This window comes from Psammomys obesus, unplaced genomic scaffold, assembly GCF_907164565.1.
Source record: "Psammomys obesus unplaced genomic scaffold, mPsaObe1.curated_primary_1811, whole genome shotgun sequence".
NCBI classification, from domain to species: Eukaryota; Metazoa; Chordata; class Mammalia; order Rodentia; family Muridae; genus Psammomys; species Psammomys obesus.
In genome coordinates, this window is record NW_026587556.1 from 2980596 (window position 1) to 3006075 (window position 25480).

Genomic DNA, 25480 nt, shown 5'->3' on the forward strand with positions numbered 1-25480 from the left:
TTCCTTCCTTCCTTCCTTCCTTCCTTCCTTCCTTCCTTCCTTCCTTCGAGTTCTGAGGCTCAAACTCAGGTCTTTAAGCGCTTCATAGACTGACCTTTATTCTTAGCTCCTCCATTACTCTCTCTTTTGTTGCTTGTTTCTGAGACAGGGTTTCACTATGTATCCCTAACTATCCTCAAACTCACTAGGTAGATCAGGCCTGTCCTTGAACTCACAGAGATCTACCTGTCTCTGCCTCCTGAGCTCAAGGGGCAAAGGTGTGTGCCACCACATCCAGCTCACCACACCTTTTAATAAACTTTGTCAAAGTTTCCAGGAAACAACCTATACTTCAGCCTTTATTGCATTCTGATAGGGTCAGGGGTTACAGAAACAGCATCAGAGGTCGCTTTCCCCGTAGAGGGCAGAGGAGAAGGCAGTGTAATCCAGGGCCCCGGGAACACTGCCTGGGCCCGAGTAAGGGGGCATTCTCTTGATGCAGTACTGAGCCTGATCCGGGGGCAGCTCTCGGCGAAGTTCCTCTGCCAAGATGTAGGGCTGGAAAATAAAAAACAAAAACACACACACGCACAATAAGGGGTGCAAATCAAACAGGGAACACTAAGCCATCTTAATATCTATGCATTTCTTATATTGGCAAGGCTTACATGTAGTGAGTCTACTACTCAGTGTCCCAGTTAATGAACAAACACTGGGTCCATATAGAGTGAGTCTACAAGGTGGCCAGCAGGAAATTCAGCATGCTTCGTAAAAGCACATGGGAATTATTGCCCATACTACTCATACGTGAGTGATAAATGTTCCAACTTAAATTTCCCACCTCATAGGTCAAGTTGGTTTACATCATAAACTGAGGAAAACATAGGAATGAGTCACTTGACTTCACATAACTTGTGTTTTTAGAAACACCTTTTCATGCTCTTGTTATTAAAAATATGAAAATATGTCACTACTAGGAAAAACACTTCTCTTTAAAAAAGGTTAAGATTGACATTGGGGGACAGGACTTCAAAAACATATGGGAACTGTCCTTTAGAAAGCCCTCACCCATGTTCTGGGATGAGCTTTACTCTTTCCCTGAGCTTCTATCTCTCTATAAACCCCTGCTTAATTCATATTAAAAATATCCAGCTGGAGAATTGGCTCCGCAGGTAAAGGCTGCAGAAGCCTGGAGAACACCGATCGTCCCTGGAACCCACATAAAAGGGGGAAAAGAGAACTGACCACACACACAGACAGGAGAATCCTTTGAAAGCCTGCAGGTAAGCTAGCCTTGCATACACAGCAGGACATAAAAGGTCTCAAACAAGGTGAGGGACAGACTGACATCTGAGACTGTCCTCTGACCGCCACATATGTTAGGGCCCACATGCATGTGGACTTACAGCTCCTACATAGTCAAAGATTAAAAAAAAAGAAGAAGAAAAACATGAAAAACATGAAAGAAAAGCTATGCAAGCAGACCTTATCAGAAGCCAGGATTCGGAAGGAGGCGATGACCTGCTCTGCGGTGTCCGTGTCTGCAGTCTCTCTGGTCATGAAGTCAATGAAGGACTGGAAGGTGACAGTGCCTTGTCCGTTGGGGTCAACCAGAGTCATAATGCGGGCGAACTCAGCTTCACCCTAAGGCAAGGGGGTACAGAGACAGTGAGGGCTTTGGGGTTTGAAAACCTAATGGAACTTCCTCATGGTTCTTTTCACTCTCTGGAAAGGGTTCCCCTTGTGGGTGACTTTGGTGCATTTCCGTCAGTTTTACATGTTATTCTGGCATCAAGCATGTCAGAAGGCTGTCCTTTCTGTAGCCCCTGTTGCCCTCTGGGTTACATGACTGTGAGGGAAGAGTCATCAGCCAGCACTTGTTCTTTAGTTTAAATTACCAGCGGAATCAAAGCAGGTCATGTTCAAAATACTCCGCTGGCCGGGGCAAACAAACAAAAACAGTGCTACATATATGCATATATATATATATATATATATATATATATATATATATATATATATATACACACACACACACACACATATATATATGTGCATATCTGGAATTCTGGTGTTCAGGAAGTTGAGGCAGAAGAATGGCAAATTTGAGGCCAACCTGGAGTACACAGTGAGTTCCAGGCTAGCCTCATCTGGGTTACACGTGATGTCCCAAGGGCTGGCACTACAGGTACATGTCACCCACATGGTTTTCTGGATTGTTTTATAAATTTATATATTTAATTTATTCTTACACTGCTGGAACTCTAACCCCCAGGTTACAGGCAAAGGCAGGAGGATCTCAGAAAGTTCAAAGCCACACTGGGCTATCAAACAAGACACAGTTTCAAAAATAGATAAATACATAACTTCTCAAAGGCTAATACAGCACTCACAGAATGTATTACTATAATCTGTCATCTTTCTTTTCTTTTTCTTTTCTGAGGCAGAGACTTCCCTATATAATTCTGGCTGGCCTGGAACTCATAGAGATCTGCCTGCCTTTGCCTCCCATGAGCTGGGATTAAAGGCTTGCACTATCATGCCCAGCCTTTAAAATCTCTTTTCTAGCTTTTAAAATATTAAAGAAAAACTCACTTAAAAACTCAGGAAAGTAGATGCCATTAAAGAGTACACTTTAAGTGGTTTCATTGGAATATGTGAGTTATATTAAAAAATCACCAGGAAATCTCACATCCTCGATGCTTTTACATTAAAAGCAAAAAAAAAAAAAAAACAACAACAACAACAACAACAACAAAAAACCAAGACAAACAAAAAACCTTGCTGGGTACAGAATGAAATGCATTTTAACTCTATAGCATTATTTTCATGTGGTGATAAGGAGATTTTCAAAAAGCATTGCCCTGTGATATGAGAATGAACCAACGGGAAAAGTGTCACATCATGTCCTATGGTCCAGCCTTGACATAATACCAGACGTTGGTGGAATTTCAGCTCCGGTCTTACCAAGTCATAGCCCATGGAAATGAGGCAGGCTCGGAAATCCTCGTGATCCATCAGGCCATTCTTCCTCTGTGTAAATGCAAAGAACAGAGAGAGAGAGAGAGAGCAGTTAGGGATGAGATGAACAGCTCTGCTTGACCCAGTGAGCAAGGTGGTTGAGAAAGGGTGACCTATGGCCCAGCTACAATCAGAGGTCATCCCTGATTTATAGGAGGAAAAGCCACCAGTACAAGAATGTTAGAAAAATAGTCTATTTAAACAGGGAAGAGGAGACTGGACTGTGACTCAGCGGGAGAGCGCTTGCCTAACACACATGAGGTTCCAGGTTTGATCCTCAGCACTGCAAAATAAAATAAAAGGAAGGAAAGGAAAAGGAGGTAGGTGCTATAAAGACTAGTTAAAAATGAAGAAAATCCACATTAAAGACAGAAAAAAGGAACCCGTCAGGAGCTCACTACTGACAACAGCACATACTGCAAACATTTTAGAAACTGGCTTAACCAATCTTGGAACTCACTCTCCAGACACAGTGCTAGGACTGAATCTAACCAGGGCTAGATGTGGTGGCTTCATCTGTGTGGCAAGCTCAGCTTCTCCCCCAGACCGCTTTTTCCTCTCACACAGATCACACAGTGATCTCAGCTCTGTAGAAGCAGGGTAACTGACGTAGAATCCTGGTTGGGGTGGAAAATGTTTCTGTGTACACACATGTCTGAGGGTTGTAAGAGGGACAGCTCATACCAATATGACTTTTTTGGCAATTCAGCTGATTTTGTTCACCCAGGAAATGGCGGGTTTAGAAAGCCAATGGTGGAGGTTCTGTCTCCTGTGAATGGAACCTGTGTCGCAGCTCTCAGGTCTGTGGTCCTAGCTCACCCCAATGCCAGCCACGCTGCAGCCCTGCGCGCTGCCTTATAGCTGCCCTGTCCGCTTCCCATGGTACCCTGCTCTGGCTCCTGCGCCTGTTTCAGAGCAATGACTCCAGGGGTCAGAACCCTTCTCTCTTCCTTTCAGATGAGAGCTCATGGCAGAGATGGTTACGTGCAGGCTCCCTGGCTTCGCTAAACTAGCTCCCACTGCCAGGGTAGGAGGACGGGCTTTCCTGCGATGGCGCAGGAAAGTACTGCTTCCCTATTGCCCTCAGAGTTTGCAATGACTGCGCCACTCACTGCTTCCTCCTCCCACACAGCGCTCGGATCTTGATGTTAAGATCTGCAGTGTTTGCTCCATCTCATATCTGCCCTTTTCTTCATTTTTATCACTCCTGTCCCTGAGCCCAAAGTTCCTTCCTGATCCCTTTCCTTCATTTCTCCAGGAGCCACATCTGGCCTTCTGTTCACTCTCTTCACTCCAACACCCTCACCCCCATTCCCAGCTGGCATCTTAATGAGCTTATTGGAAACACAGCTCTGGTCACACAACTCCTGTACTCTACGGCATTCAGCAGCTCAGATGTCCATTGGAGGAATCTCTCCAGCCACACCACCCATGGAGCTTCCATCCCATCTGACCGTCCTTTTTCTTATTGCTTTCTCTTTTTTTATTTTTATTTTTATTTTCTTTTTCTTTTTTCTTTTTTTTTTTTTTTTATGACAGGGTTTCTCTGTCTAGCCTTGGCTGTCCTGGAACTCACTCTGTAGACCAGGCTAGACTCCTACTCTCATATCTTCCTGTCTCTGCCTTCCAAGTGGTCTTTTTTATTTCTTGAGAGAGGGTCTCACTATGTATTCCTGCCTGGCCTCAACTTGCTATGTAGACCAGGCTGGCCTCAAACACACAGGGATCTTCCTGCCTCTGTTCCCTGCATGCCAAGATTAAAGGCCACCACACCCCGCCCCATTTTTCTGTCTAGTGAGAACACTAGAACATCTAAACATCTGATCTTACACCAACAAACCCCAAGAAAACTGTGTCCAATGCTTAATGTAAATAAACCTTTTCTACATTTAAAACTATTTTAGCTGCATTTGCTTACTTAATCTTTATGTTTGTATGCCTGAGTGTACGTGTGTGTGTGTGCGCGTGTGCGCGCACGCCACATGTATGCACGGGCCCTCAAAGGCCAGAGGCCTGAGTTACAGGTGGTTGTGAGCCACTGTGTGGGTGCTGGGAACTGAACCCAGCCCTTTTCAAGAACAGCCAGTGCTCTTTACCACCAAACCAGCTCTCCAGCCCAAGCAGGCGCTTTCCCTAAAGATAGCTAAGCTTTGATGTTAACTACAGTGTACTAGTTAAACGATCTGCAGGAAACATAGCAAGCTACATTGGTTTTATTTGTTTGTTTGTTTGTTTCCATTGTTTGTTGTGGATTTTGTCTCCCCGCCCCCCTTTCTCCCAGGCTGAGGACCCAAGCCAGTGCCTTGTGTTTGCTAGGCATGTACTCTTAACTGAGTTGAATTCCCAGGAAACAAAGTCAAAGCCTTGATACAACATCACTTGACATGATGCCGGGACTTACCACTGCTTGTTTGATAGCTAGTTCCCTTGGGATTACTCAACCAGTTTCCTGTGGACTTTCTGGAGCAGCAAGATTTAAAGTGACTAGCAGGGCATGATGGCATGCTCCTGCGGTCATCTCAGTACTTGAGAAGTGGGGGAGAGGGTGGGGCAGGAGGACCAGGAGTTCAAGGTCATCCTCAGTCACGTAGAGACCTCAAAGCCAGCCTGGGATACATGTGACTAAAACACTCAGGGTGACAGTGGGCCTGTTACTCCAGCTATAACTGCCTTTCAAACAACTAGAGAGAGAGAGAGAGAGAGAGAGAGTGGTACCCTGTCAAAGTGGTTGAAGGAGGCTCTGAACTCATTCATCTGCTCCTGGGTGATACCCTTCGCATCTCTCGTCAGGATCTGGGTCTCCACCTCATTGATGGTTCTGGCGATAGTTGTCAGCAGCAACTCCCATCCAACACGGATATGCTACCAAGGGGAAGAACCAACAATCAGCTAGGCTGAGGGGGTTTGGTACATCATTGTCACAGAAGGAGGGTGACTCAAACAAGCAAGAAATAAGCAGGGCTTGGCATAGGTTTCCTATACTTATTCTATTTTTTTATAGTTATTATTATTGCCAGTGTGGCAGAGAGGGCTGCATGTGCAGGGATGACGGGAAATGTTGGAGTCAGTTCTCTCCTTCCACCTTCACATGGGTTCCTGGAACCCAACCCAGGTTGTTAGACTTCATGGCAAGTGCCTTTTCCTGCTGAGCCTCCTCACCAGACTCTCCTACTTTAAAAAAATTTCCACTGTTTCAACTTTTGCAAGATTCAGTAGTGCAGGAAATATTGAGAAGTGAGACTAGAGCTTTACCGATGACAGTCTACAAAGTGGCACTTTGCATATTAATGCACATTTATTTATTTATATTACATATATTTGGAATTAGGATTTAAACCTAGGGCTTTGCACATATCAGGCAAGAGATGTACCACTAAACTACCTCTCCAGTCCACACTTTGTAGATTAAATATTCAACGTGGTCTATTTGTCACTAAAGACATCTTCCCACTTACCAAATAGCTGGATGGGTGCTGTGTTTTACCTGGTGGCTCCCAGAGAGACCAAACTGAACCAGAATGGTGGAAATGGGGACAGTCTTGACTTTATATATTAATTTTTAAAATAACTAATAAAGAATGGGTGTGGTGGCACATGCCTGAGAGTTTGGGGTACATGAGACCATTATTAGCAACAACAACAACAACAAAACCCTACTCAAAAAACAATGGGAAGAGAAATGAAGACAATTTAAGTTCCCCTCCAAAGAAGTGTAATGACATCAGTGTGACAATAATAATAATGTTGATGATGAACTATTGTTTGGTGCTTGAAATGGTTCATGGTGTTTAATAACCCTAGTGTTCACACGTACAGAATCTACCAGAAGCAGGAAGAAGGTGTGCAAAGGAAACCCCTGAGAAGGTGTCAAGGTCAGCGGCAAGAGCAGCCTGCCCGTCTGCCCCCCATACCTCCATGGTGTAGTTAGTGTGCTTGTTGTCGAACACCAGAGCTTCCTGGATGAGTTGGTGGTCGCCCTCCAGCTTGTCGATGTTGTTCTTGTAGTTGATGATGTTGTGCTCGTACTGCTTCAGCTGGTTCATCTGGTCCTCCAGGGCTCCTGTGATCTGGATAGAGCTTCGAGCGATCTCCTGTATGTGGGAGGCAAACGGGGTATGGGGGGGGCAATCAGTGAGTGGGGTAATCTCCCAGGGAGGCCAGTGGGGGTGGGGGAAGACATGAAGGCAGTGATAGGCTGGGCCTCTGGCTCCGTGCCGATGGCCACATCCACATCAGGAAGCCCAAGGCACTGGATGTCCCAGACAGATTAATGACAAGACCACAGGATGAAATAAGGTCAGGTTCATGTCTGTCTACGGAATGGAGGAAACACACACACATACACACACACACACACACACACACACACACACACACACACACACGATCCAAAGCAGGAGTAAGGAACGAGGCCTGCTGACATTTTTAAAGGGTCATGTCCTGAGCACAGCCACCCTGATCTGGTGCTAGAGGCACGGGACTGACAGACATTGGCAGAGCTGCCAGACAGATATGAGACCACTGAGGAGAATCTCTTATAATTTTAGATGTTTTACCTCTGAGATAAAGTTAACATTTTACCCCCAAAGAGAGACAGAAAATGCCTCCTGGCTATTGTTGAGAAATCGATAAAATGAAGCCAGATCCTTGGAGCCATTCCAATGCCATCGTTCCTTGAATATTCTAGAAACACAAAGTATGTGTGAATCTTCACCTGTCCTCGTTAGGGATGGATGGCTTAAAAATCTAGCTCCAGATTGAAATCAAACCTGAGAAAGAACTTTGTCACTGACAAGAGATGGCAGTGGGAATGTGCCTCTCCCTATAATCCAACCTCTCCAACAGCTTTTGGCATGGAGAGATAAAGGCCACAGACAATGGCGTGGGTAGGGCAGACAGAAGCCAAGGCAGGGACGTGCTGTTCTGAAGCTCAGTATTGATTCCAGGCTCCGGAAGCCCCAGGAAGGCTGCCACCTACCTCCATCTTGTTCTGAATCCAGGGCCCAATGGCATTGGCCTGGGCAGCAAACTGGCGCCTCAGGCGTTCATTAGCATGTTGGCGAGCCAGCTCCTCCTGCAGGGACTGATCCCGGATGGGCACCAGCTGCTTCACCTGTCAGGGCAAGGACAGCAGGGTGAGAGGCCATCTCTAGTCTCATAGCATTGACCGTGGGATGAGCTCACCATCAGATATAGGCCGCTTGGGTATGGAGAAGGAAGAAGGGGCAAGTGGAAAGAAAAGGGAAAACGTTTAGGGAACAGAGAGGAAAGGGAGTCCCCTGATCAAGGGACTAGTTCTGACTGTTACCTTGTAACAGCAAGGGACTGCTGAAAGAACAGCTTAGGGTTTTTAAGAGTCTATCTAAGCACCACTCCTCTATCAGGAGTTCTCTCGCTGCAGCACCAAGCCCATGGCGGCTGGGACCACAGTACAGAATCAGGAACTTGAAGGTCGTGAAAACTGACATCTTCACTTTCACTCTCCCTGCCTGGAAATTAGTGTTTCCTTCGTTATGGATGTGGGCATCAGATACACGCAGGATTCAGTAGAACCCATGACTCTCATAACAGCCACCGGGCATTCAGAAGACAACTCTGTGTGCTTGGCTCTCTCCTTCTACCTCTATGTAGGTTCTGGGGACTGGACTTGGGTCCCCAGGCTAGGACAGCAAGTACCTTCACCCCTGAGCCAACTCAGGGGAGGATTTTAAAATGTTTTCCTGACAATATTAATATGGTAACCAATATTTACTTTGCCAAATTTTATAATATTTTCTTTAAGGAAAATAACTTCTATTGTCTTTCCTCACAAGTCACAGAAGTTGCCAAACAGCATGACAATTCAATGCATCTATAAAACCTGGAAGGAAGGAAAGTCTGAGAGTGATGCTAAATTAGCTCATCCTGCATCCCAAGGTCTCCCTTCATCCCTCAACCCTTTTTCCACATCCCACACCCAGCTGACAGCCAGCCACCCACTTAATCCTTCCCTCATGCCATGCCATGGCTGCTCATCTCCCTCCCTCACCCCATGACCAGTCCCCACCCATGCCCCTGCCCCAGTCCCCCAGCCACCCACCTTGTCCCACTTGTTGCGCAGCTCATCCATGGTGACCGTGCTGTAGGGGTTGCTGGAGCTGATGCGGATGTTGTAGCTCTGGATCACCTTCTCCACCTCGTTCTGGATGGCCAGGATGGACTGCCGTTCCCCATCAGCCTCGGGAAGCGTGGCCTTGAACTGCTCATGGGCAGTGATCAGACTCTGCCAGGGAACAGCGCAGAGAACCAATCTGATGAGAGTGTCCGCTGTGTGTTTATTTGTTTTTAGGGGAGGTATCAAGTAGTCAGACTGGTCTTGAACTTGCTATGTAATCACACATGACCCTGAACTCCTGATTCCCCGTCTCCATTCCCAGCCTCTGGGATCACACACATGTATCACCACACCAGACTTTAGTGTAAACCTCGTGTGTGTGTTCACATGTGTATAGAGGTCAGAGGTCCACCTTGTCTTTTTAGACAAGGACTTCCAGGGCCTGGCTGCTCTCTGATGAAGCTAGTCTGGCTGACCGGCTAGTCCCTGCCCGTCTCCCCTTCCCTAGCACTGAACTACAAGCATATGCTATCATTCCCAATTTATTCTTTCTTTATTTTTTTAACATAGATTCTGGGAATTGAACTCATGATTTCGTACCCAGAAGGCAAAACTTCGCTGACTAAATCCAGCCCACATTATCAATTTAATTGGAAAAAGAATTACAAATGTATATTTCCTTTATATTCTGTTCTATCTCAAATTCCCCACAAACGGATTTTGAATAAACTAGGTCCTGGGTGCTTGACAGTAACTTTTCTCCCCAACACCAAAGCCAACGAGTCTTATTTATAGACTTATTTGAATGTTCTGAAGAAATATAAAACTAAGACACTTTCAATTGGCAGGGAGCAGGGTGCTATTTTGGAGGTTCTTTTGTGTGGGTGTGCTCATCTGTGGTTACACGTATATTTGGTGCACATGGGAACCAGAGGGCAACATCAAATGTCTTCCTTAATCTAGAACCTTGTTTTCCTTTTTTAAAGATTTATTTTATTTTTATTTGCGTGTGTGGGCATGCATATGTGTGTGTGTGTGTGGATATGGGTTTATGCATGACATAGAATCAATGTAGAGGTCAGAGGACAACTTATGAGAATCAGTTCTTTCCTTTCACCATGTGGATTCTAGTGATTGAGCTCAGGTCAATCAGGATTGGGGGCAAGTGCCTTTACCAGCTGAGCCATCTTACCAGCCCAGAACCCTAGGTGTTATACACATATTAAGGCATGTGCATGTATGTGACCTGAAAACAGAAGGGGGACTATTTGTGAAAAGGAAGGAAATTAGCAGAAGAAGTTGGGATAGGAGAGGGTAATGCAGAGTAAATACTTAAGTACAGGATATACTTGGACAAAACGCATCACTTTATACAACAAATATACACTAATAGAAAGAGTGCAAGTTCAGGTCTCCTCACTTGGATCTCTTCAATGCTGTGGACAATGAACATGTCCTGCAGGTCCTCCATGGCGCCCTCCATCCAGTTGTTGAAGGGTGCAGCTCTCTTGGCAAACTCCAGGTGCAACTGGTCAATGGTTTCTAGCAACTTCTCAGTTCTCTGAAGATTGAATAGAAGCAAGTGTTACCTCGGATTAAATAGGCTTTTTAAAAATCTTAAGACGTGCAAATATGTATCCAGATCATTAATGTAGGTCCTGTTATTTATACTAGCTGCTGCTGGAATGATGGTAAGCCCTGCTGGTCTCCGAGAGGCCTTCTGTGTTACTTTGGTTTTGGTGCTGGGGATAGAACCCATGGCCTCAGTTATGCTAGGTAAGTGCTCCATTACCAAGCCTATTCCCTGAGGGCCTTTTGAATTAAAGAAAAATTTAATACCATCCAGAGCAGCCTCACGTTTAAATTTTCTGTACCACTCCCCTTGAAAATTCACAGATATACAACTTCTTTCAGCTAAAGCAGTGATTTTTCTTTATTGAGACAAAGTCTCATGTAGCCCAGGATTGCTTAAACTTCCTTCCTTCTCTTTTCTTTTCTTTCTTTCTTTTTTAAACAGGGTCTGATATAGCTCTGGCTGTACTGAACTCACTATGTAGACAAGCCTGCCTCAAACTCACACAAAGATAAGCCTGCCTCAAACTCACACAGAGATAAGCCTGCCTCTGACTCCTAAGTGTTGGGATTAAAGGCTCACACCGCTATGTCCATTGAACTTTCTATACAGCTCAGGATATCCTTGAACTTTGATCCTTCTATCTCTTCCTCCTGAGTTTTGATTAGTCACTGATGGCCACAGCACAGTTTTATGGGGTTCTAGGGAGTGAACTCAGGCCCTTCTGTGTACAAGGCAAGTATTTTACCAGTCAAGCTACATTCTCTGACTTTTTTCTAGCATTTTTCCCTTCCATATTATGTTGGCATTTTCCAGGCATCCATCTCAAGTTGTGTCACCCTGAGTCAGTTATTGGCACAGAAGAGCTTTAGTGGAAGAATGGCTCAGTGGTTAAGAGCTCATGCTGTACTTCCAGAGGACCTGAGCTCGATCCCAGCACCCACACGATGGCTCACAACCATTCGTAACTCCAGTTCCAGGAGATAGGATGCCTTCTTCTGGTCTCCAACAGTGCCAGGCACACAAGTGGCACACAGGCACACATGCAGGTAAAATGCTCATACACATAAATTAAAAATAATATGTAAGCCTTTAAAAAACTTCCAAAGGATTTTGAGAAATTTACAGTGATTGCTACTTAACAAACAGGGCTTAGACTGTGATCCCCCAAAAGTTTTAAAGTTGCGAAGTATGCTTTACTGCTGACTTGCTACATTAGAGTGCAAAGCTACCAGCCTCCCTTGGTCCTCTGACTCTCACTTTTCACGTTCTTCTTAGGGCTCCATTTGCTGGACAGTGTTTGGTTGTCCCCACATGAGGCCATGGAGAAACACAACTAACACCACCGATTAATAATGGAGTCTCTAGTTTTCAAGTCAATAGAGCTTCAAGCTTTTCACCTCCAAAGCCTCTCTCCTCTTCTGCGTGAGTGTCCCCAGTCTATCCCACTGGTCACAAATTTTCTGGCACCGATCGTTGACGTTCACAGCATCATGATAGTCCAGTTCACTAGGAAAAGCAAGAAATAAAGATTAATTCTCCCAGATGGTTTGAAGAAAATTGATACAAGCTGGAAATAAATAGGGAAGAGGTGTGTGTATATGTTCATAAATACACATGTGTATACAAATGTATGTGTGAACCAATGCACACTCATATGTGACTACCTGAGTATTTTTATCTAGCAACCCCACTTTTTTGTGGGGGGATAGAGTCTTCCATTGGCCAGGGCTTTACATTATTTAGGTAGAATGACTGGCTAGTGAGCTCTAGGCATCTACCTGTATCTGTCTTCCCAGAGCTAAAATTAAAAGAACATACTGTCATGCTCATTAAAATATATATATATTATTTATTTGTTTGTTTATTTATTTATTTTTATTTATTTATTTAGTGTGTTTGTGTGTCTGTGGAGGTCAGAAGATGGATCCCCTGGAGCAGGGGCTAATGGCAGCTGTGAGCTGCCAGACGTGGATTCTGGGAACTGAACTTGTGTCCTCTGCAAGATAGGTCATCAAGCTCTCTTAGCCACTGAGTCATCTCCCAGGGCCCTGTGTCAGGGTTTTGAGCATGGGTTCTGGGTGATCAGACTTATATCCTCATGCTTACACAGCAAGCAATTTCTGACAGCCATCTCCTGTTACCTGCCCCTATCCCCACGCCTTTTTTAAAAAAGACCTAATAGAAAACTGGTAGGGAGGCTAGTGAGATGGCTCAACCACTAAAGGAACCTGCCACCAAGTTTGACAGCCTGAGTTCAGTCCCTAATGTTGCCCTCTGACCTCCACAAATGTGCTACTGTAATTACTACCTGGCTCAGACAAGGGGATCCGTGGGGCTTACTAGGTAGCCAGCATAGCTGAATCATGCAAGCCCCTTCACATTAGGAAATTCTGGTTTGTTTTTTTTTTTTTTGTTTTTTTTTAAAAAGTGGAGAGTGACTGATAGAAACATTTGAGAGTTACTCTCAGGGTTTCCCACCCCCACCCCACACATACACACATACAAAATACAAATGTAACAGAAAACTGGCAGGGCATTTCAGGGTTTTCTGAATTGTCCTCGTTGAAAGTATTTATCACTTGGAATAAATGATAAGAATTAACAAAAGTCATGTTAGTCAACACTTTTCAAAGCAGACAGCACTACTGTCTTCTTAATGCCTCTGGCTAGCTTTCTCCTCCTGTGTCCTCTGAGGCCTCCTGACAGCATGACTTTTATATGGAAACTACCCCGAAAGCCAACTATGTGACACAGGTCAGTCCAGCCGCGGTGGCTGGGACAGTCACATGAGTCATAGGGAAGGAGGTGTCCACTTGCAGAGTTCTGTGTCCTTGGCTCCTCCAGACAGGCACACAGCTTGCTGCCTACTGGATGACCAGTCCAGGAGGAGGCCGTGACTTTACCCAGCACTGAAAGACTCCTAAAACTGGGCAGGATGGAGCTCATCCATTTAGGGACAATGACACTGTTGTATGTCTCCAGTGTGGTATAAACAACAAAATAAAACAAAAGAAAGGAGCTTGAATGAAAGTTAACCTCGCCTCTCCTCCGGGATGAGTGTCTGAGTCCTGCATAAAAACCAACCACCCTACTAGGCTAAGAAAATAGCAAAAACTGTGGCCATCAGGAGACACGTGCAGAGCTCGTCTCTAAAACCAGGCTGAAATGAGAGAACTTTCCGGAAGCACCTTCCTCCCCCGCAAACCACTTCCTTGAGGCTTCAGTTTGTTTCCCTGCTTATTCACCCTTGAACTAAGGTAGTAGCTATTCACTATTCTATGCACACAAAAGTACATGGAGGTCAGAGGACAACTTGCAAGGGCCAGTTCTCTCCCTGTGTCCTGTGGGTCCTGGGGATTGGATTCAGGCCATCAGGATTAGCAACAAGCACTTTTATCCTCTATGGATTAAAATAAATAAATACAAAGGCATGCCCTCCTGCTATTTCTTTCTTTCATATACTCATGTTTATTGACTTTACTGTTGCTTGGCAGAGGAAATACATATAATTATTATCTTAGTGTTCTTCCAGAACATTCTGATAGGGACAGAAGCTCCCTGTCCAGTTCTTAAGAGCAGGCCCCAGCTATCTACAAACACACACTTTTCATGGAACAAAGGCTGACTAAGATTCTTATGTCTGCTTTGATTATAAACCAAAAACCAAACCTACCATCTGTCCCTGAGCAGCTGTACAACCCTGATACAAAATGGAAAGGCAGCAGATCTTTAAAGTGAAAACATTAAAGAGATAAATGTCTGCATGTTTCCATCTGATATGTCCCTTATGGCCTTGTGTTTTGAATGCTTGGTTCCTGGCTAGTTGCATGAATTTGAAGGTGATGGAGCATGGTGGCATAAGGGAGTCACAAAGGGGGCAAGGGTTAGAGGTCATATTCATCTCTGGCTCTACTCTGGATGTGCTGGCTAGTGTTATATCAACTTGACACAAGCTAGAGTCATCGAAGAGGAGGGAAGGACCTCAGTTGAATAAATGGCTCCATAAGATGGCCGGTGGGCAAGCCTGTAGGATATTTTCCTTTTCTCTCACAATCTCTCTCCCACATCTCTCTCTGTATGTCTCTTTCTCTGTATCTTTTGTTGGGTTTGTTTGTTTTGTTTTGTTTTGTTTTGAGACAGGGTTTGGGTGATTTTGTATGTGTGCAGCCCTGGCTGTCCTGGAACTTGCTCTGTACCAGACTGGCCTCGAAATCACAATGATCCACCTACCTCTGGCTCTTGAGTGCTGGGATTAAGAGCATGTACCACCACTGCTTGGCTATATTTTCTTGATTAAAAATTGATGTGCGGGCTGGAGAGATGGCTCAGAGGTTAAGAGCACTGGCTGCTCTTCCAGAGATCATGAGTTCAATTCCCAGCAACCACATGGTGGCTCACAACTATCTATAATGAGTTCTGGTGCCCTCTTCTGGCCTGCAGGTGTACAAGTAGGCAGAATACTGTATACATAATAAATAAATCTCAAAAAAAAACAAAACCAAAAAAAGGTCTTAAAAAAAAAAATTGATGTGCAAGGGCCCAGCCCATTGTGGGCAGTGGTTTTGAGATGCATTAAAAAAACAAAAAACAGAAAAAAAAAAAACCTGAGGGTGTAGAGGGATGGCTCAGCAGTTAAGAGTACTTGTCCCTCTTACAAAGGACCTTGGTTCCATTACCAGCACCCATATGGTTGTTTATAACCATTCCTAACTCCAGTTTCCAGGGTCTAGTGCCCATCTTCATGGTCACCAAGCATGCAAATAGTACATATACATACACACAAACAGAACACTCACACATAAAAGATAAATCTAATAAATAGAAAAGCTGAAAAGGAAGAAAACAAACTGAGCAAGCCAGAAGGAGCAGGAGAGTAGGCAGCACTCCTCCATGGCCTCTGTACCAGGTCCTGTCTCCAGGTTCCTCCCCACTTAAGTTTTTGCCCTGAATTTTCTTCACGATGACCTGTGATTTCAGGATATGTGATCAGGACATATATGCTGAAATAAACGGTTTCCTTTCCAAGTTCCTTTTGGACCTGGTGTTTCATCACAACAACAGATGCTCTAAGAAACTAGCTCTCCCTGTTTCTTGGTTTTCTCTACCCTGACTGACTGAAATCCTTATGAAACTGTGAGTAGAAATACCCTTTTTCCCTCAAGTTGTTTCTGTCAGGCATTTTGACAACAGAATGAAAAGACAGGGAATGTGGGGAGATAGCCCCCTAGGTAAAAACATTAGCTACGTAAGTCTGATAGCCCAAGCTCAATCCCCAGAAACCACACAAAATGGCAAATGGCACATGCAAGCAATCTCAGAACTCATAACGTGATGGGAGGTCAAGACAGGAGATAAACCCAGCAGCAGGAGTACACATCACAGTGGCAGAAGCCTGCCTCAGCAAGGCAGGAGGCAGCTCCTGAGAGTTCCCCTCTGACCTGACACACACAATGGTATGCCTATGTCATCCTCCCATTTCCAGACTACTATTTAAAAAAAAATTATTATTTTAAAAAGGTATCTCTGCACCTGTGAGTTCAAAGGTCAGCCTGGTCTTCACAAGGAGTTCCAGGACAGCCAGGACTACATACATAGAGAGAGCCTGTCTCAAAAATGAGTGAATAACGCAAGAACTTTCTGCTAAACCACAATGGAAACACCAATGCCTACATTATTTCTAGGGTTTCCCTGTTTTCCCTCATTCTTATACAGTGGTTACATATAAACTCTGACTTATTCTTAATATGAGCAGGAAGGAAAATAAGGTTAGTAACAGTCAGATTAACATAACCTAAATCTCATGTTTGGTTACACCTTGGCAGTGTGGAGCAAACAGCACCAAAGATGCCAGGAATAATAGTCATAATAATATAAAATTATTGCTTAAAGTTTATGGGCAACACTTAAGAGTGCTACAAATTACTCACAGGAGCTATTACAGTACACTAAATAACTTGAGTCCTTTTCAAGACCTCATTTTATTGGTGAGTGGCTGTTAATTAGCAGAGAGCCAAGATTCAAGAGGTCTAAGACTGTGATGGGAGGTACAGATATAAGGTGAGGCTGAGGAAGATAAAGGATTTATATGGCCAAACCTGAGAAGTGGTGTGTTATGAAGCCCTACCTGTTAATTAAGGGGCTTGTGCTCCTCAGAAGTGAGGAACCAGAGACTAAGGTATTGAAGTATATTTTAATTACCTTGTTTTTAATTGTTAAGTGATAGGCAATAAAAATCCCGCAGATGTGGAGCCAGAGAGATGGCTCAGCAGCTGAGAGCTCTGGTTACTCTTTCAGAGGACCTGAACCCAGAATCTCACAGACATCTGGAACCCAATGCCAGGGAATCGACACCCTCTTCTGCCCTCCACACACACTGTGCCCATACCAGGAACCACTGGTGTAAAGCAGAGGCAGCAAGCCTCTATGCTATGATTAGCCTCAGCACCACAACATCTGTTCCCACAGAACAAAACCCAGAAGGGTGAGGCAGCCCGCTCCTTCAGGGCTCAGGGAGGAACTTCTCCTTGGCCTTTCTCTCTGTGTGAGCCATGGGTCCTGCCTCCTGCACCAGCCTGAGCCAGGCTGTAAGGCCTTGGCCTCACACTGCTACCTTTGAAAGCAGAATAGTTTATGTGGGGTCAGGAGTGAGGGACGGAAGAACCGAGGACCCTGGCTCACAGCAAGGCTTCAACCTGTTTTTACATTTCTAGACACAAAAATCATCATCCCTGGGGGAAGAACCGAGGACCCTGGCTCACAGCAAGGCTTCAACCTGTTTTTACATTTCTAGACACAAAAATCATCATCCCTGGGGGCTTCAGCATGACCCTTTGAACTCAGCAGGAAAGAGTATTCCCTGGGGACCCTGCAGAGTGCCCATAGCACACTACAGTCTTCAGCCAGGGTACCAGCACACACTTGAGCTCCTGTGCAATGGCAGCGATCTGTTCCACACGGTCCTGGTGTGCAGCCAGGTCACTCTCAAAGGCTTCATGCTTCCGAAGCAGGGCCCGCACTTCTGTCAGGGACGCCGACTCATAATCCTTCTGCAGCAAGATCTGTTCTTTGCCTGCAAAGGGGACAAGAAGATGAATGAGGCTTATAACTGTTGTGTCCAATGCTCGGGAGGCTGAGGCAGCAAGACTGAAGGTTCAAGGCCAGCCTGGACAACTCTATGAGACTTTGTCTCAAAATAAAAAGGAAACAAAAGAGTGCAGCTCAGTGGTAGAGGGCCTGCCTAGAATGTGCAAGGCCCCGAGTTCAAGTCCTAGTATTGCCTAAATAAACTAATCAATTAAACATGCATGTAAAGTCAAAGTCACACAGCAGCTTCCTCACACCAGAATGTGCTCAGAGAGTCCAGGGATTTCAAGGGAGAAGAGGGACCAGCCTGTAAGCAACCCCCTACCCCTCTAAATGCTCACAGAGGAGGTGCCCATTCTTCAGGTGGTGCATGAAGAATGCATTTTACAAAGTATATTCTGCATCATTCTGAGTTACAACTGTCTACTTTCCAGTGTGACACTCAGTTCAGTTAGAAATTATTTCCACCCATGAGCCACATGGGATGGTTGAATAAAACCCTCGAGTTAACTGGACATGGTGGTACAAACCTGTAATCCCAGCACCCAGGAGGCTGAGACAAGAGAACTGTGAATTCAATTTGAGTATGAGTGACACAGCAGGACCCTATCTCAAAAAAAATCCAGGCTTCCTTTGTATTATGTGTTTCAAAACTATAGTCTGGGATGAAATGTGATCTGTGTTTTGCTTGTTCTGTGTCTAAACATTAGAAATTTCCCTCTTGGAACCTTCACTCATTCCTCCATAGGTTTTTCTTTATTATTTGTGTTTTTGTTTTGTTTTGTTTGCACAAGGGGTCTCCAGTGAAGGCTGGCTTTGAACTCAGCATTTAGACAAGGATGATCTCAAACTTCTGATACTTTTGCCTCTACATCCCGGTGCTGGGACTATAGGAATATAGCACCACGCCCAATTTATATGCTACTGGGGACTGAACCCAGGGCTTTGTTGGTATGTGCTAAAGCAGCACCCTACCAACTGAGCAACATTTTCGGGCCTCTCTATAAACATTTCTGAAACCTAGATACTGCTGTGACTGGACATCCAGATCTGCATCTCCTCTCTGGCTAGTGGCCTACAACAATTGAATTCTGTCAAGCTGGAAATGGAACGCAAATGTCCACATGTCAAATGATGACAACATCGTAGCTAGGATGTGTCAGATACTGACTGAAATATTTATCATATGAACTCACTGACACTTCCCAGAAGCCTTGTGAGGGAAACAGTTACAGTATATCCATTCTTTGTTGTTTATTTTTAAGATTTATTTTTATCTTTAATTACATGTACAGGCATGCATGTGTCTGTGTGGGTATGTACACATACGTGCAGGTGCCTGTGGGTGCCAGAAAAGGGCATCAGATCCCCGAAGAGCTGGAGTTACAGGTCTATGAGCTACCTGATGTGGGTGCTGGAAACAGAAGGAAACAGCACACTTGTAATTGCTGAACCATGTCTCCAAATCCCTCGTTCTTGGTTTGAAACAAGACCTTACTACATAACCCTGTTGAGCTTTGAACTCAATGTGTAGTCTAGGCTGAACTGGACTACGTATCTTCCTAAATCAGCCTCCTGAGTGCTGGGATTACAGGAGTACACGCCACCAACCCTAGCACAACTCAGGTGGAGGACAATGTGCAGGAGTTGTTTTAACTCCAAGCTGTCAGGCTTAGCAGCAAGCATCTTTTCCCACTGAGCAATCTCACTAGCCCACAACCTACATGCTGTCAAATCTGAACTGGAGTCTCACGCCCTTACCGTAAGCCCATGTCTCGTGCGTGGAGGCCTTCTGCCTGAACTTCTCAGCCAGATGCTCCAAGCGCTCCAGTCTCCGAATCTCATTCAACAGCCACTCCTCATAGCCCTTCTCGGCCTGCTCCAACCTCTGCCAGGCACCAGCAATGTCCTGAGGAGTGGAGAACATTCAAGGTCACAGGTATGACATGTGGGCTTGCAGGGCTCCTGCAGACCCTCAGATTCAAGTCTGACAGTGGTTGTCCTAGGCTTTCCTCTTCCCTTGCCTCTTCTGCTCAACTAACCATTCCACCAGTGTGGTTTCCGAATGTCTAAATAACTACGGTGACCTTTTAAATTATTGCAGCTGTTCTCATCAGCCACGCAGACTTCTCCAGCTGTGGACCAAGTCCTACAGGGTGGGAAGGGCGGTTGGTACCAGCAGGAAGGTGAGTGCACAGGGAAGATCTAGCTGTTGCAAATTATAGAGGAATCTCTCGGCAAGCTGAAGGCCACAGTCTGAAAGCCCGCAGGGCACCATGTCATGCTACTCACACCAAGAGCTGCATTGTGGAAGGGAGCGGCGGATCAGTAATGAAGCCAGGCCTGGTGGCACACACTGAGAATTCCAGCTACTCGGGAGGCTGGGACGGGAGGAATGCAAGTTTGAGTCCAGCCTGGGCAACTTAATGAGTTCAAGGTCAGCCTGGCAACTTAGTAAGACCATTTCTCAAAAGAAAATTTTGAAAGACTTGAGGTAACTGAGGGGCAGAACACTTACCTAGTATGTGTGAAGTCCTGGGGTCCAGCTCCCCACCCCCAGTCCCACAACCCACAAATGGGGTTCCTACAGGGTCGTTCATCATTGCATTCACTGGCAGTCACACTCAGACCAAGGGCAATGGGGGCGATGGACTGCACTCACTCACCGACACCATCTTGCCCTCGGAGGGCATGAAGGCAGGCCGGTTGCTGATCCGGAGCTTGGTCTGCAGCGTGTTGAAGTTGATCTCCAGCTGGCACTTCTCCTGCACCTTGGGAGGCTTGTGTTTACGACGGTAATCCCGGAAGTCCTCCAGCTTCTTCTGCATGGCCTGCATGGTCTTCTCGGGCGTCCTGTTCTCCAGCCAGGGGATTGTGCGCCGAATCCATTCCAAAAGCTATTTCCAAACACAAAAGCGAGGCTGAAAATGCTAGCAAACTGTTTTCGGTTCAAAAATAAAGGGCCCCCCCCATAGGCGGAACCAGTTCCCCTAAGGCTCCCAAATGGCTGAGCATGGTTGCAACTGCGCTGACTTAAAGAGGGGACAGCAGCTCTGTGCACTGTACAATGAATGACATCGCCCACCCCCACCCCAGGGCCACAGTGACCACCCCAAGGAGACCACACACAGGTTTAACTTGAACTTCAGGTCAGCACATGAAGTTGTGTTTGACAAAATGTGACATTTACAAGAAACGCAGCAACCAGACATTAGCAGACAAATGCTGGATGGAGCCTCCAAATTCTAGAAGGAAAAAAAAAAATAACAAAGGATGGACACTCAGCAAGGAACTGGGCTGAATGTCAAATGTGTTGTTGGAAAAAGAAAAAAGCTCTGATTTAATAGAGTTTACTCACTAGAGAATTGTACTATAAACCTAGGACTGATTCTGGGCCAGAGGAGGCTTTATCTTCTAGTTTTTATGCTATCCATAAGCGATAAGTGAAAAGGGTATTGAATTCCCCAAATCTAGTGTCTGCCCTTTCCATGAGTCAGTACCCGGGTCTCTGAGATGACCTGCTAGACACCTAGTCATTTATTTACTCTTTTATTTTTTTTTAATTTCTTTTGAAAATTTACTTATTTTATGTATATGGTGTTTTGCCTGCATGTATTATCTGTGCATAACATGTGTGAAGTGCCTTCAGAGGCCATAAGAGGGTGTCAGGTCCCTCCTGGAGCTGGAGTTACAGACAGTTGTTAGCCACCACCTGGGTGCTGGGATTCAGACTCTTAGCTGCTGAACCATCTTTCCAGCCTCCCCTAGCACACACACCTGTTTATATACTCTTATGTCTACTGAATCTTTGGAAAGCGCCAGCAGACTGGAATGAAAACTAGTTAGAATGATGATGCCGCCACAGTCAGCATCTCAGAAGAAAGAATAAATGAAGGACTGCTGCAGAATGAGTATGAATGTCCCTCTCAGGCTCACGTGTCTGCACACCTGATCCCCAGCAGGTGGCGCTGTTTGGGTGGGGAGTTGTGGAACCCTTAGGAAGAAGCAACTCACTAGAAGAAGTGAAGTCACAGGAAGCAGGCCCTGTGGTTTTTACAGCCTGGCCCTGCTTCCTGTTCTCTCTCTGCTTCTCGCCTGTGGATGTAGCGTGACCAACGCCTCAGGATCCTGTTACCATGCCTCCTCTACCATAATGGACCATACCCCCTTGGGACTTTGAGTGAGAATAAACCATTTCTCCCATAAATTGCTTTTGTAAGGTTGTTTTATTGCAGTAATGAGAACAAAACCAAGTTAATGACAAGTAAGAAAGTTCCTGACAATTAACCATCCTTCTGTGCTGGATACACTTCCCTCTTGAAGTTTAAGACTGGCCTTAATGGTAGCAGATGAGATTTTTTTTTTTTCACAGAAATAATAACAATTACAGAAGAAAAAAAACCAAAAGAGTGATAGGGAATCAAACAACTAAAGCTCCCCCGTGTCAGCAGCATGAAGGTATACATTCAGTTGATTTTGATTGAATGCCATCAACTTCCTATTTGGGATGATTTACCTCACCTATGCTGATCGTTTTCATATCACAGACCAAATATCAGCTAAATCAAGTTAATGAACAAATTATTTATTCTTGTATTTATTTTTTTTAACCTTGTAAACTATTTTTAAAATTTAGTTTTAGCTATCCAGTCTTGAATATGGATCTGTACTTGAGTTCCATCTCAGAGGACCCAGCTCTGGGGTCCCTCAGCCTGGGTTTGTGTTACAAAGGCAACACAGGGGCAGTGACAAGGACACCTTGGTACTCTCTGTGCTATGATAAGGACCAAAAATTAAACTGCAAATGCATTGCTCAAACCAGGAATCTGAATGAAGAGCTACAGAAATGTATCCCCGAGGCTCAAAGGATTTGGAGGCAAGCTGTCCTTCCAGATCCCTGTCTGGACCTGTGCACACACATACACCAAGAGGTTATGCAGATTCCTCTCACATGGGCTCATAGAGCTAAACAGGGCCCTTGACACGAAGAGCACCCACCGTGATGCCAGCAGCCCACAAGTCAGGGGAATAAACAAGGTGTGTGATGTTGCCTTGAGGGTCTGACCTTTCGGGGGCAGAGCTAAAACCAGAATCCCCTTCCTACCACCTCAACACATGCAGACTGTCACTGAGCTTTGGAGTCTCTGGACAGGCCACGGAGGCCTGGGGGGGGGGGGGGCACTGGCACCAGGCATGTTGCTACAGGATGAACAACCTCTGAGGCCAGGTGTGTGTTTCTGCTTTCGCCCTCTCTGAGATGAAAAGTGCAAAAACTAAGCATGGACAATCTGTTTGCAGTCTCTGCCTCACCCCCGGCTGCGGGTGCACAGAGCCGGGGCCACCCATTTCCTTTACCTCACTCGCTAGCCTCTCATATTCTTCCATCAGCCTCTCATTCTCTTGATTCACAGCAAGAACCTTACATATCCTGTTAGCTGCTGTCTCGGCCTGCAAAACACAATCGGTAAACAGGATGGCTGGGCGACGAGGGTATGCACGCAAACACACATCAAGCTCAATGCGGTGGGGTGAGGCACAACGGAGGAGATGGTGTGAGGAAAATGGTACAGTCTGGGTCAGGGTGGGTAGAATAGAGGGAATGAGTCAGTTCACACCTTTTTTAGTTTTCACACAGACTTACACGGCAGGCTGAATGTACTGTAGGGAATAACGGGGAGATATCATTAGTCTAAAGCACAAGCTTTATAAAACATTGAGCAAGTTAGTAACAGAAATATGTGGGCCAAGGAAACCAAGATCTCGGGTCCCTGGCTGTCCTCAGGTCCCTGGCTGTCCACCTGGGTGCTCCTGAATACTGACCCTGGCCTACAGGAAACAAAGCTGATGAGATCTTGTCCTGAATGTATCCATGTCACTGACTTTGAATGCATGGCAAGACCTCGGCTCTTTTCATGAACTTGGAGAACTTCATAGATAGGATACTAGAGACGGGCTTCCTTATCATGTTCTCTCCCACCTTCGCTAGGGCTGTTCTGAGGTCTGTGAATGCTTCTGAGGTTGTAACCCTTTCGTCCCTCTGACTAAAAATACAATTAGTATTGAATGATGGGGCAAACTGCTGAATAGAGGTCATTTCCAGGCAAATGAGAACAAGCATGGGGGAGGCATTCTCGTCTCCTGGTCGCCTCCGCTTTGCCACTCAATGCATGCGGCACATTCTTCAAGGCACTCTGATCTCCAGAATTTACAAATGTTTCTAACTATTTCTAATAAAATAGAAGAAATATCTTAGGAGGGGGAAAATAGAGAAAAACACACTGGTTATGGTCTAGAGCGTTTTTTTGTTTGTTTGTCTGTTTGTTTTTTAAAGATGCCTTGCAGTTGGGAACTTGTGTTAGGTCATTATGAAACACTGATATTCCAAGGCCAGATGTGAAGCACACAGACATATGCCCGGAAATACACGCGCACACAGCAGAGCAGCGCAGCCCGCTGCCTGCACAAGGGAGGAGTACCTGCTCCGCTCCCGCAAAAGCATGGTAGAAGCAGGAAACGTAAGTCATGATGGCTCTTTCATCGGGTTTGGGAGTGTTGACAATGTCTGAGGGGGGAAAAATAACACGGGACACGGACACACACAGGTGAAGAGGAGAAACCACGTTCAGTGAACAGAGGGAACCAATCAGCTTATACCGACCACTTTGTTTCATGTTTCATGGGCCCGTGACCCTGAACCTTGGGGCAGCTGAACAGCACTGACATGATCCCGGAATAGGAACTTAGGATTACATTTTTGCCCATTTGTTCAGTATGTGAGTGTGAGAGTGAGTATCCTATGAAACACATGTGGAGATCAGAGGACAACTCTCGGGAATTAGCTCTCTCCTTCCACCAGGTGGAGCCCAGGGATCAAACTCAGGTCATCAGGCTTGTTGGTAAAGTGCTTTTACCCACTCAGCCATTCTGCCAGTCCTTAGGTTAGGGTGTTAGCTTGTGGCCTGCTTCCTTCAGTGGGGTTTTAAATGTGTATATAGTATGTTAACATGGGGATTTATATGGCATGTGTCAGGATGATTACTCCATTTTTGTTGCTTTGTTAGTCTTGTTTGTGGCTCTTACAACCTTGGCTCTGAGAAAGACAGGAAGATGCTAGAGACACAGCAGGGCTGTCCTCCTACTTCCCAGCCCTACCCTCACACGCCTGGGAGCTCTGTGTTCTGGAAACCACCCTAAGAGAGAGGTGAAACTCACTGTGTGTGGGGAAGGGTTGTTTTTAACACCTTTGAAACATACTTACCTTCCCACCCACAGTAACAAAACAGCTCAAGAAAGGGGCTGTGTATGTGGCTGTGCTGACTGCTACCAATTGTATTAGCTGCTGCAAGAAAGACTAACCAGAAAAGGAAAGAAACCAGGTGACAACACAGGGTTTCTTCCTATCAGATCAGTTTTAGTAAGTGTTTATTTTTTTTTTTAACCTGTCCATGAACTTGGTTGGGTCAGTGAATGATGGGAGCTAAAGTGATACTCTGTCATTATTTACAGTGAAACTCTGACCTTGAGATTTCTGAAGCTATGAATGTAAGGAATGTGGGATCCTGTAAGCATATAGAATCTTCTAGAGAACCATGTTGCATGTAAGTAGAAAGTTTTAAAGAAAGCTAGACTAAGAGGACCAAAGACTGGCTCCTCAGAACCAGGCAGTCTTCCTGCTGAGGAACAGGGGCAGGAAAGGAGAGCCGCTGAGTGCCAGAACATAAATGAGA

The 25480-nt window shown here is 45.4% G+C and overlaps 1 protein-coding gene across 1 annotated transcript in view; it reads right to left on the reverse strand.

The window, feature by feature from the left end:
• Positions 1-318: 318 nt before the first annotated feature.
• Actn2 (actinin alpha 2) overlaps positions 319-25480 on the reverse strand; it is a 50060-nt gene continuing 24898 nt past the window's right edge. Inside the window, exons 8-21 of the mRNA XM_055603924.1 lie at positions 24230-24315; positions 23109-23201; positions 20420-20650; positions 19515-19662; positions 17589-17739; positions 12068-12176; positions 10515-10655; positions 9080-9262; positions 7979-8113; positions 6912-7091; positions 5716-5862; positions 2947-3012; positions 1465-1623; positions 319-537 (exon numbers count right to left, since the gene is read on the reverse strand). Of these exons, the coding sequence (XP_055459899.1) occupies positions 379-537; positions 1465-1623; positions 2947-3012; positions 5716-5862; positions 6912-7091; positions 7979-8113; positions 9080-9262; positions 10515-10655; positions 12068-12176; positions 17589-17739; positions 19515-19662; positions 20420-20650; positions 23109-23201; positions 24230-24315 (1988 nt within the window). The 3' untranslated portion in view covers positions 319-378. The remainder of the gene's footprint in view (positions 538-1464; positions 1624-2946; positions 3013-5715; positions 5863-6911; positions 7092-7978; positions 8114-9079; positions 9263-10514; positions 10656-12067; positions 12177-17588; positions 17740-19514; positions 19663-20419; positions 20651-23108; positions 23202-24229; positions 24316-25480) is intronic.